Source organism: Leuciscus leuciscus (assembly GCF_965113295.1).
Source record: "Leuciscus leuciscus genome assembly, chromosome: 8".
Lineage (NCBI taxonomy): Eukaryota > Metazoa > Chordata > Actinopteri > Cypriniformes > Leuciscidae > Leuciscus > Leuciscus leuciscus.
Window position 1 is genome coordinate 5,574,981 of NC_138732.1, and position 12,790 is coordinate 5,587,770.

The 12,790-nt window shown below is 39.6% G+C and overlaps 3 protein-coding genes across 8 annotated transcripts in view; all 3 read right to left on the reverse strand.

Moving 5' to 3' along the window:
* Positions 1-12,790, reverse strand: part of LOC309503986 (protocadherin gamma-A11-like) — a gene marked incomplete at its 5' end in the record, with an annotated part of 186,772 nt that overhangs the window by 134,021 nt on the left and 39,961 nt on the right. The window contains one exon of one of the 6 annotated variants that reach the window (XM_082176895.1): positions 10,172-12,722. The exons of 4 other annotated variants lie outside the window; for them this stretch is intronic. In XM_082176895.1, the coding sequence (XP_082033021.1) occupies positions 10,172-12,547 (2,376 nt within the window). Of the gene's footprint in view, positions 1-5,653; positions 8,286-10,171; positions 12,723-12,790 lie in introns of those variants that run through there. One more of the 6 variants, XM_082176889.1, reaches the window with a different exon arrangement.
* Positions 1-12,790, reverse strand: part of LOC309504013 (protocadherin beta-15-like) — a 65,714-nt gene that overhangs the window by 20,966 nt on the left and 31,958 nt on the right. The gene's annotated exons all lie outside the window — the stretch shown is intronic.
* Positions 944-3,706, reverse strand: LOC309504006 (protocadherin beta-15-like). The gene has a single exon (XM_082176959.1). It carries the CDS (start codon positions 3,622-3,624, stop codon positions 1,153-1,155), a length of 2,472 nt encoding a protein of 823 aa, XP_082033085.1. The 5' UTR covers positions 3,625-3,706; the 3' UTR covers positions 944-1,152.

Consider the following 12,790-nt stretch of genomic DNA (forward strand, 5'->3'; position numbering starts at 1 on the left):
AGAAATTTGATTTCTGAACTCTAAAGATCACCAACAATCAACTTTTAACCTATTTAAATCCAAAAAAGTAGTTAGTGGGGAGAAAAATACAAGTAGGCCTACCTACATAAGTAAAACACATCAATTTGTGAATCATGCCTCATGACTTAAAACTGACCACATAAAAAAAAAAGTCAAAAAAAAGTAAATAAATTTGAAGACAACTTAACTCATGGTACATCTCTGATGTCAAAATGTCAAAGAGACAAAAGATCTGTCAAGAACAGAGTCTGCTGCCAAAGAAAGCACTCAGTTTAGAACACAAATACACATAAAATCTGTAAATCAAACCATTGTTAAAAGAAAGACTGTGCTAGTAATACATAAAAACACGATACACTGTCCTGCACTCCAATAACTGTATTTCATAGGCAAGTTAACGCCACACAAGCTTTTTAAAAGTTTGTGTAATGAAGTCTACGTAAATTAAGCTGCTATGTCATATTAAAGACACTGATGAAAGTAGCATAATGCAAAAGTTACAGAATAATTTCTAAAAAGTACTTGCTTGTTACGTTACAGAGAAGGCAGAAAGAATTATAGAATTTAAAAGCAAATTAACATGAAAAAAAGTTCAAACAAGTTCCGTTATTAAATTGTTTTAATTTTCTAAATAATTTGCAAATGTCGTTAATCCTTTCGATATCAAAGCCTCAGTCATCAATAAAAAACGGTAATAAACATGATGATGATAATACACAGAGACAAGCCATATCGCATGACTTAAAACCGAGAATCAAGGAAAAAAGACGTCGTTATCAGAGAGCATGCTGACTCAGATAACCAAAAAAAAAAATAATAATAATAAAAATAAATAAGAAAAACCTTCCAGAAAGACGAAGAAAGTTCTTTGACTTTAGAAAGATTAGAGGCAGGGAAAAAGAAAGGAAAACGACAAGAAAAAAATATAAAAATAAAAACGCTAATATGTAAAACTAGATTCGTGAATTAATTCGTGAACCAAGCATTCTTGACTTACAATTTATAACTTATGACCAGAAAATCTAAAAAAGTATTTATAAACATACCATTAATATAGCTACTTTCCTGACATCAACTTCGCCCTCAGAAAATCTCCACGTGATCATTTTAAGAGCCTGTTGCCAATCAAAGTTAAACTTTGGGCTTCCATATTAAATGTGTATTTGCGTTCAGACCATTAAAACATAAATACTTTGTTAGTCCTACCTGAAACGACTCGCTCATTTCTGCATCAAGTCCTTCAAGATCATCCACAGCGGACTGAGTCTTTTTCAGAGTCAGGTCAGCAGTCAGTGTGCCCTCATTATAAGATCTGACGAACTTGAAGTCACTAGTGCGCGAGCCCGTGGTCAGGTACGCGTCATAATTGTAAGTGCTGCGGAGAGTTCCCGCGCCCTCCACCTCTGCGTAATTTGGAGGGAGATAGGCGCTGGGAATGGCTACAGCGCCATCAAACAACAGTCTGGGCTTTCTCCTGCGACAAAACCTCACGGCCAGGATGATGATGATGAAGGTCAGGAAGAAAGTGGAAACGGACACCAGCGCGATGATCAAATAAAACGTCAGTTTGGAGCTGCTCTCGTCATGAGACATGTCTTTCAGTTCTGGAACTTCAGCCAAGTTATCTGATATGAGTAAATACAACGCGCACGTGGCTGAGAGAGAGGGCTGTCCGTTATCTCTCACGGACACAATAAGGTTCTGTTTCATGCTGTCAGATTCAGAAATGTCCCGCTGCGTCCTGATCTCCCCGCTGTGGACACCGATAGTGAAAAGTCCCGGATCAGTCGCTTTAATAATGTGATACGAGAGCCACGCGTTCTGTCCAGAATCCGCGTCCACGGCGATCACCTTGGAGACCAGGGAGCCCGCCTGCGCAGCTTTGGGAACCATCTCGGTCATGAAGGAGTTTCCTTCCGGAGAGGGGTATAATATCTGAGGGGAGTTGTCATTCTCATCCGATATGAAGACACTCACGGTCACGTTACTGCTCAGAGGAGGAGAACCGTTGTCTCTGGCTAACACGAGCACTTTGAAACTCTTCATCTGTTCGTAATCAAACGACCTCACGGCATGAATGACCCCGGTGTCTCCGTTAATGGAGAGAAAGGAGGACACCGGTGCGCCATTGACATCAGAGGACAACAGAGAATAAACTACAGTGCCATTCTGTCTCCAGTCCGGGTCTGTAGCTGATACTGAACAAATAGAGGAGCTCGGTTTGTTATTTTCTTGCACGTGAGCTCTGTAATTCTGCTCCTCAAATACAGGTGGATTATCATTCACGTCAGCTACAGTCAAGTGAATATTCTTAGTGGAAGATAAAGGCGGAGAGCCCTCATCAGTAGCAGTGATTGTAATATTATAATCAGAGAGCAGCTCGCGGTCTAATTCACCTGTGGTCACCAGAGAATAGTAGTTTTTGATTGAAGGTACGAGTTTAAACGGGACGTTTTGCTGAATGGAGCAGCGCACCTGTCCGTTATTCTCAGAGTCTCTGTCCTGAACATTAATGATGCCAACCTCTGTACCGGGCAACGCGTTCTCGGGAACGGGGCTGTTAAGAGAACTAATCACTATTATAGGGCTGTTATCATTGACATCAGTAACATCTATTACTACAGTGCATCTACTAGCTAACCCTTGACCATCTTTAGCTTGAATGGGCAGCTCAATTGAACTCTCCTCCTCATAATCAAAGAACCGTCTTAGTTTAATTTCACCAGACAATGCATCAAGGTAGAACATTTCCAGATGGCTTTCTGGTAAATGACCAAATTCATAAGTCACTTCTCCATTTTGTCCCTCGTCAGCATCAGTAGCGCTCACTGTCACCACTACTGTATCTACAGGAGAATTTTCAGGCAGACTGACTTTATAGACGGCCTGACTAAAGACTGGAGCATTATCATTAGCATCCAGCACAGTGACGTGTATGGCTACAGTCCCTGATCTCGGTGGAGTCCCGCCGTCTACCGCAGTGAGAATTAAAGTCACCTCTTTCTGCTGCTCACGATCCAACTCTTTATTAATAACCAACTCTTCATATTTCCCTCCATTTACCTCCGTAAGGACACTCAGAATAAAATGGTCATTATTTTGAAGTGTATATGACTGCACTGAATTCATTCCAATATCCGCATCGTGGGCCTCATCTAATAAATAACGAGATCCTTTAACCGCTGATTCCCGTATTTCAAATTTGATTACATTTTGTTTGAACTGTGGTGAATTATCATTGATGTCCTCAACGTTGAGAATAAAGCGGTGTAGTTCTAAAGGATTTTCCAACACGAGCTCTTGTTTAATAACGCATGAAGATTTCTTTCCACAAATCTCTTCTCTGTCGATTCTCTCCGCTACGGTCAGTTCTCCAGTATTCAGATTAATGTCACAGTATCGTTTTCTGTTACCTTCAGTATCAATGCGAGCCTTACGAGATGACAGTCTGTTCACATCGAGTCCGAGATCCTTTGCTATATTTCCAATCACAGATCCGCGTTTCATCTCCTCCAGGAAAGAATAGCTCACGTCTCCATAAGCGGTGTGCGCCATCAGCACGAAGAACAAAAGGCCAAACATCTCGCCAGCAAAGCAGAACATTTAAAATGTTTCAGAAATTAAATCCAGATATACAAGTAACATGTAAAAGAAGCATAATTGTACAAATAAATCTAATGTCTGAAATAGTCCTTCGCTCACCGTCTACGAATTTCTATAACAAGACGAGCTTGAAACTGTGTATGACATCAGAAGCAGGGTGGAGAGATGTGTATTGAACACACACATGGTTTTGCAGGTAAACAGCGACACTGTGAGTAAATAAGAAGAAACTACATACAAATTATATATATTTTTGACAGGATTAAGTGTCGCATCATATAAAGAACTCTGGTTATATACTTAAAATTGTTTAGCAAAACAAAGGCCAGCAGCAACATTTTCTGATGAGTGTGAGAGAAATACGACCACAGTACGTGTAGTATTAAAAAGAAAAGAAAAGATACAACAGGATAGATTTGTGTGAGGTATAATACAGGAAAAGAGAGAGCAGCACGCTCAAACACCAAGAGTAAACGCCAGTGCAGCACCACGGACAGCGGCAGGGAAAACCAGCTCTATGCTATTTCCAAACAGACTACAAAGACATTTACAAAATTACACTTAAATGGCATATTTCGGTCATCAGACTTTAATTTCCATCTATAAACCATCAATATAAAAAGGAGACATCGATGAGAGAAAACGTCAAACTACTTAAAATATCAACATTCATAGATTCAAATGCAAAAATCAGAATCCACGTAAACATAGCCTATAATGATCTAAAAAAAATATGAAAGATAATATAAATAAAAAAGCTAGACAGATGGTTTATTCAACAGAATTAAGCAGAAATTTGATTTCTGAACTCTAAAGATCTCCAACAATCAACTTTTAACCTATTTAAATCCAAAAAAGTAGTTAGTGGGGAGAAAAATACAAGTACCTACATAAGTAAAACACATCAATTTGTGAATCATGCCTCATGACTTAAAACTGACCACAAAAAAATTAAAAAATTAAAAAATTTGAAGACAACTTAACTCATGGTACATCTCTGATGTCAAAATGTCACTCATATACTACAATAAAAGTACATGAAAGAGACAAAAGATCTGTCAAGAACAGAGTCTGCTGCCAAAGAAAGCACTCAGTTTAGAACACAAATACACATAAAATCTGTAAATCAAACCATTGTTAAAAGAAAGACTGTGCTAGTAATACATAAAAACACGATACACTGTCCTGCACTCCAATATCTGTATTTCATACGCAAGTTAACGCCACACAAGCTTTTTAAAAGTTTGTGTAATGAAGTCTACGTAAATGAAGCTGCTAAAAATGTAATATTAAAGACACTGATGAAAGTAGCCTAATGCAAAAGTTACAGAATAATTTCTAAAAAGTACTTACTTGTTACGTTACAGAGAAGACAGAAAGAATTATAGAATTTAAAAGCAAATTAACATGAAAAAAAGTTCAAATAAGTTCCGTTATTAAATTGTTTTGATTTTCTAGATAATTTGCTAATGTCGTTAATCCTTTCGATATCAAGGCCTCAGTCACCAATAAAAAACGGTAATGAAACATGATGATGATAATACACAGAGACAAGCCATATCGCATGACTTAAAACCGAGAATCAAGGAAAAAAGACGTCGTTATCAGAGAGCATGCTGACTCAGATAACCAAAAAAAAAAAAAAAAAAAAACCTTCCAGAAAGACGAAGAAAGTTCTTTGACTTTAGAAAGATTAGAGCCAGGGAAAAAGAAAGGAACACGACAAGAAAAAAATTAATAAAAATAAAAACGCTAATATATAAAACTAGATTCGTGAATTAATTCGTGAACCAAGCATTCTTGACTTACAATTTATAACTTATGACCAGAAAATCTAAAAAAGTATGTATAAACATAGGCTACCATTAATATAGCTACCCTCAGAAAATCTTCACGTGATCTTTTAAAGAGTCTGTTGCCAATCAAAGCGGTTACTTTGTACACAAATATTTTATATGTAATCCCAGACCATAAATTTTTTTTTAAAAAAGCCCAGACCATTAAAACATAAATACTTTGTTAGTCCTACCTGAAAGGAATCGTTCATTTCCGCATCAAGTCCTTCGAGATCATCCACAGCGGACTGAGTCTTTTTCAGAGTCAGGTCAGCAGTCAGTGTGCCCTCATTATAAGATCTGATGAACTTGAAGTCACTAGTGCGCGAGCCCGTGGTCAGGTACGCGTCATAATTGTAAGTGCTGCGGAGAGTTCCCGCGCCCTCCACCTCTGCGTAATTTGGAGGGAGATAGGCGCTGGGAATGGCCACAGCTCCATCAAACAAAAGTCTGGGCTTTCTCCTGCGACAAAACCTCACGGCCAGGATGATGATGATGAAGGTCAGGAAGAAAGTGGAAACGGACACCAGCGCGATGATCAAATAAAACGTCAGTTTGGAGCTGCTCTCGTCATGAGACATGTCTTTCAGTTCTGGAACTTCAGCCAAGTTATCTGATATGAGTAAATACAACGCGCACGTGGCTGAGAGAGAGGGCTGTCCGTTATCTCTCACGGACACAATAAGGTTCTGTTTCATGCTGTCAGATTCAGAAATGTCCCGCTGCGTCCTGATCTCCCCGCTGTGGACACCGATAGTGAAAAGTCCCGGATCAGTCGCTTTAATAATGTGATACGAGAGCCACGCGTTCTGTCCAGAATCCGCGTCCACGGCGATCACCTTGGAGACCAGGGAGCCCGCCTGCGCAGCTTTGGGGACCATCTCGGTCATGAAGGAGTTTCCTTCCGGAGAGGGGTATAATATCTGAGGGGAGTTGTCATTCTCATCCGATATGAAGACACTCACGGTCACGTTACTGCTCAGAGGAGGAGAACCGTTGTCTCTGGCTAACACGAGCACTTTGAAACTCTTCATCTGTTCGTAATCAAACGACCTCACGGCATGAATGTATCCGGTGTCTCCGTTAATGGATAGAAAGGAGGACACCGGTGCGCCATTGACATCAGAGGACAACAGAGAATAAACTACAGTGCCATTCTGTCTCCAGTCCGGGTCTGTAGCTGATACTAAACAAATAGAGGAGCCCGGTTTGTTATTTTCTTGCACATGAGCTCTGTAATTCTGCTCCTCAAATACAGGTGGATTATCATTCACGTCAGCTACAGTCAAGTGAATATTCTTAGTGGAAAATAAAGGCGGAGAGCCCTCATCAGTAGCAGTGATTGTAATATTATAATCAGAGAGCAGCTCGCGGTCTAATTCACCTGTGGTCACCAGAGAATAGTAATTTTTGATTGAAGGTACGAGTTTAAATGGGACGTTTTGCTGAATGGAGCAGCGCACCTGTCCGTTATTCTCAGAGTCTCTGTCCTGCACATTAATGATGCCAACCTCTGTACCGGGTAACGCGTTCTCGGGAACGGGGCTGTTAAGAGAACTAATCACTATTATAGGGCTGTTATCATTGACATCAGTAACATCTATTACTACAGTGCATCTACTAGCTAACCCTTGACCATCTTTAGCTTGAATGGGCAGCTCAATTGAACTCTCCTCCTCATAATCAAAGAACCGTCTTAGTTTAATTTCACCAGACAATGCATCAAGGTAGAACATTTCCAGATGGCTTTCTGGTAAATGACCAAATTCATAGGTCACTTCTCCATTTTGTCCCTCGTCAGCATCAGTAGCGCTCACTGTCACCACTACAGTATCTACAGGAGAATTTTCAGGTAGACTGACTTTATAGACGGCCTGACTAAAGACTGGAGCATTATCATTAGCATCCAGCACAGTGACGTGTATGGCTACAGTCCCTGATCTCGGTGGAGTCCCGCCGTCTACCGCAGTAAGAATTAAAGTCACCTCTTTCTGCTGCTCACGATCCAACTCTTTATTAAGAACGAGCTCGCCATATTTCCCTCCATTTGCCTCCGTAAGGACACTCAGAATAAAATGGTCATTATTTTGAAGTGTATATGACTGCACTGAATTCATACCAATATCTGCATCGTGGGCCTCATCTAATAAATAACGAGATCCTTTGTCTGCTGATTCCCGTATTTCGAATTTTATTACACTTTGTTTGAACTGTGGTGAATTATCATTTATGTCCTCAATATTGAGAATAAAGCGATGTAGTTCTAAAGGATTTTCCAGCACCATTTCCTGATTAATAACACACGAAGCTTTCCTTCCACAAATCTCTTCTCTGTCGATTCTCTCCGCTACGGTCAGTTCTCCAGTATTCAGATTAATGTCACAGTATCGTTTTCTGTTACCTTCAGTATCAATACGAGCCTTACGAGATGACAGTCTGTTCACATCGAGCCCGAGATCCTTTGCTATATTTCCAATCACAGATCCGCGTTTCATCTCCTCCGGGAAAGAATAGCTCACGTCTCCATAAGCGGTGTGCGCCATCAGCACGAAGAACAAAAGGCCAAACATCTCGCCAGCAAAGCAGAACATTTAAAATGTTTCAGAAATTAAAACCAGATATACAAGTAACATGTAAAAGAAGCATAATTGTACAAATAAATCTAATGTCTGAAATAGTCCTTCGCTCACCGTCGACGATTTTCTATAACAAGACGAGCTTGAAACTGTGTATGACATCAGAAGCAGGGTGGAGAGATGTGTACTGAACACACACATGGTTTTGCAGGTAAACAGCGACACTGTGAGTAAAAAAGAAGAAACTACATACAAATTCTATACATTTTTGACAGGATTAAGTGTCGGATCATATAAATAACTCTTGTTATATACTTAACATTGTTTAGCAAAACAAAAGCCAGCAGCAACATTTATGAAGAGTGTGCGATAAATACGACCACAGTACGTGTAGTATTAAAACAATAAACAAAAGCTATAGCCTGATAAAGTGGTGTGAGGTATAATATAGGAAAGGAAAGAGCAACACGCTCAAACACCAAGAGTAAACGCCAGTGCAGCACCACGGACAGCGGCAGGGAAAACCAGCTCTATGCTATTTCCAAACAGACTACAAAGACATTTACAAAATTACACTTAAATGGAATATTTCTGTCATCAGACTTTAATTCCATCTATAAACCATCAATATATAAAGGAGACATCATGAGAGAAAACGTCAAACTACTTAAAGTATCAACATTCATAGATTCAATTACAAATATCAGAATCCACGGAAACATAGCCTACTAATAATCTAAAAAAATATGAAAGCTAATATAAATAAAAAAGCTAGACAGATGGTTTATTCAACAGAATTAAGCAGAAATTAGATTTCTGATCTCTAAAGATCACCAACAATCAACTTTTAACCTATTTAAATCCCAAAAAGTGGCTAGTGGGGAGAAAAATACAAGTACCTAAATAAGTAAAACACATCAATTTGTGAATCATGCCTCATGACTTAAAACTGACCACATGACCAAAAAATAATAATAATAAATAAATAAATAAATAAATAAATAAATAAATAAATAAATAAATAAATAAATAAATAAATAAATAAATAAATAAATAAATAAATAAATCTATCTGAAGACAACTTAACTCATGGTACATCTCTGATGTCAAAATGTCACTCATATACAATAAAAGTACATGAAAGCGACAAAAGTTCTGCCAAGAACAGAGTCTGCTGCCAAAGAAAGCACTCAGTTTAGAACACAAATACACATAAAATCTGTAAATCAAACCATTGTTAAAAGATAGACTGTGCTAGTAATACATAAAAACACGATACACTGTCCTGCACTCCAATAACTGTATTTCATAGGCAAGTTAACGCCACACAGGTCTTTTAAAAGTTTGTGTAATTAAGTCTACGTAAATGAAGCTTCTAAAAATGTAATATTAAGGACACCATGATGAAAGTAGCCTAATGCAAAAGTTACAGAGTTATTTCTAAAAAGTACTTTCTTGTTAGAGAAAGTACTTCTCGTTACAGAGAAGGCAGAAATAATTCAAGAATTTAAAAGCAAATTAACATGAAAAAAGTTCAAACAAGTTCCATTATTAAATTGTTTAACTTTCTAAATAATTTGCAAATGTCGTTAATCCTTTCGATATCAAGGCCTCAGTCACCAATAAAAAACGGTAATAAACATGATGATGATAATACACAGAGGCAAGCCATATCGCATGACTTAAAACCGAGAATCAAGGGAAAAAGACGTCGTTATTAGAGTTACTCAGATAAAAAAAAAAATATATAATAATAATAATACATATATATACACTTCCAAAAGGAAGAAGAAAGTTCTTTGACTTTAGAAAGATTAGAGGCAGAGAAACAGAAAGGAAAACGACAAGAAAAAATAAAAATAAAAACGCTAATACGTAAAACTAGATTCGTGAATTAATTCGTGAACCAAGCATTCTTGACTTACAATTTATAACTTATGACCAGAAAATCTAAAAAGTATTTATAAAGATACCAATTAATGTAGCTACTTTTCTGACATCAACTTCACCCTCAGAAAATCTCCACGTGATATTTTTAAGAGCCTGTTGCCAATCAAAGCGGTCAACTTTGAACGCAAATACACATTTAATATGGAAGCCCAGACCATTAAAACATAAATACTTTGTAAGTCCTACCTGAAAGGAATCGTTCATTTCCGCATCAAGCCCTTCAAGATCATCCACAGCGGACTGAGTCTTTTTCAGAGTCAGGTCAGCAGTCAGTGTGCCCTCATTATAAGAACTGATGAACTTGAAGTCACTAGTGCGCGAGCCCGTGGTCAGGTACGCGTCATAATTGTAAGTGCTGCGGAGAGTTCCCGCGCCCTCCACCTCTGCGTAATTTGGAGGGAGATAGGCGCTGGGAATGGCTACAGCTCCATCAAACAACAGTCTGGGCTTTCTCCTGCGACAAAACCTCACGGCCAAGATGATGATGATGAAGGTCAGGAAGAAAGTGGAAACGGACACCAGCGCGATGATCAAATAAAACGTCAGTTTGGAGCTGCTCTCGTCATGAGACATGTCTTTCAGTTCTGGAACTTCAGCCAGGTTATCTGATATGAGTAAATACAAAGCGCACGTGGCTGAGAGAGAGGGCTGTCCGTTATCTCTCACGGACACAATAAGGTTCTGTTTCATGCTGTCAGATTCAGAAATGTCCCGCTGCGTCCTGATCTCCCCGCTGTGGACACCGATAGTGAAAAGACCCGGATCAGTCGCTTTAATAATGTGATACGAGAGCCACGCGTTCTGTCCAGAATCCGCGTCCACGGCGATCACCTTGGAGACCAGGGAGCCCGCCTGCGCAGCTTTGGGAACCATCTCGGTCATGAAGGAGTTTCCTTCCGGAGAGGGGTATAATATCTGAGGGGAGTTGTCATTCTCATCCGATATGAAGACACTCACGGTCACGTTACTGCTCAGAGGAGGAGAACCGTTGTCTCTGGCTAACACGAGCGCTTTGAAACTCTTCAACTGTTCGTAATCAAACGACCTTACGGCATGAATGACCCCGGTGTCTCCGTTAATGGATAGAAAGGAGGACACCGGTGCGCCATTGACATCAGAGGACAACAGAGAATAAACTACAGTGCCATTCTGTCTCCAGTCCGGGTCTGTAGCTGATACTGAACAAATAGAGGAGCCCGGTTTGTTATTTTCTTGCACATGAGCTCTGTAATTCTGCTCCTTAAATACAGGTGGATTATCATTCACGTCAGCTACAGTCAAGTGAATATTCTTAGTGGAAGATAAAGGCGGAGAGCCCTCATCAGTAGCAGTGATTGTAATATTATAATCAGAGAGCAGCTCGCGGTCTAATTCACCTGTGGTCACCAGAGAATAGTAGTTTTTGATTGAAGGAACGAGTTTAAAGGGGACGTTTTGCTGAATGGAGCAGCGCACCTGTCCGTTATTCTCAGAGTCTCTGTCCTGCACATTAATGATGCCAACCTCTGTACCGGGTAACGCGTTCTCGGGAACGGGGCTGTTTAGAGATTTAAGTGTTACTATAGGGGCGTTATCGTTAACATCAAAAATATCTATTAATACGGTGGAATAACTGGCTAAACCTTGACCATCTTTAGCTTGAATGGGAAGTTCGATCGTACTCTCCTCTTCATAATCAATTGGACCCGTTAGTTTAATTACACCAGACACTGTATCGATGAAAAATAATTGCAGGATCTTTTGAAGTAAATGGCCAAATGCATACGTCACTTGTCCATTTTGTCCCTCGTCAGCATCAGTTGCGCTCACTGTCACCACTACAGTCTCTACAGGAGAATTTTCAGGCAGACTGACTTTATAGACGGCCTGACTAAAGACTGGAGCATTATCATTAGCATCCAGCACAGTGACGTGTATGGCTACAGTCCCTGATCTCGGTGGAGTCCCGCCGTCTACCGCAGTGAGAATTAAAGTCACCTCTTTCTGCTGCTCACGATCTAACTCTTTATTAAGAACGAGCTCTCCATATTTTTTCCCATTTGCCCTGGTAAGTACATTAAGAACAAAATGGTCATTATTTTGAAGTGTATATGACTGCACTGAATTTATGCCAATATCCGCATCGTAAGCCTCTTCTAATAAATAACGAGATCCTTTGTCTGCTGATTCCTGTATTTCGAATTTTATAACACTTTCCTTGAACTGTGGAGAATTATCATTTATGTCCTCAATATTGAGAATAAAACGATGTAGCTCTAAAGGATTTTCCAGCACGAGCTCTTGCTTAAAAACACAGGAAGCTTTCTTTCCACAATTCTCTTCTCTGTCGATTCTCTCCGCTACGGTCAGTTCTCCAGTATTCAGATTAATGTCACAGTATCGTTTTCTGTTACCTTCAGTATCAATGCGAGCCTTACGAGATAGCAATCTGTTCACATCGAGCCCGAGATCCTTTGCTATATTTCCAATCACAGATCCGCGTTTCATCTCCTCCGGGAAAGAATAGCTCACGTCTCCATAAGCGGTGTGCGCCATCAGCACGAAGAACAAAAGGCCAAACATCTCGGCATAAAAGATTAACCTTTGAAATTCTTCAGATATTAACCAGCATATAGCAATACAGCACTTAACGTGTAAAAGAAAACACAAATATAAAACTCAATGTAGAATAATAGCCACAGTATTAGCAGCAAACAGTCTCCGTCGATGATTTTATGCAGAGACGAGCTCGAACCCAAGTGTATGACATCAGAAGCAGGGTGGAGAGATGTGTAGAGACGACACACATTGTTTTGCAGGTGAACA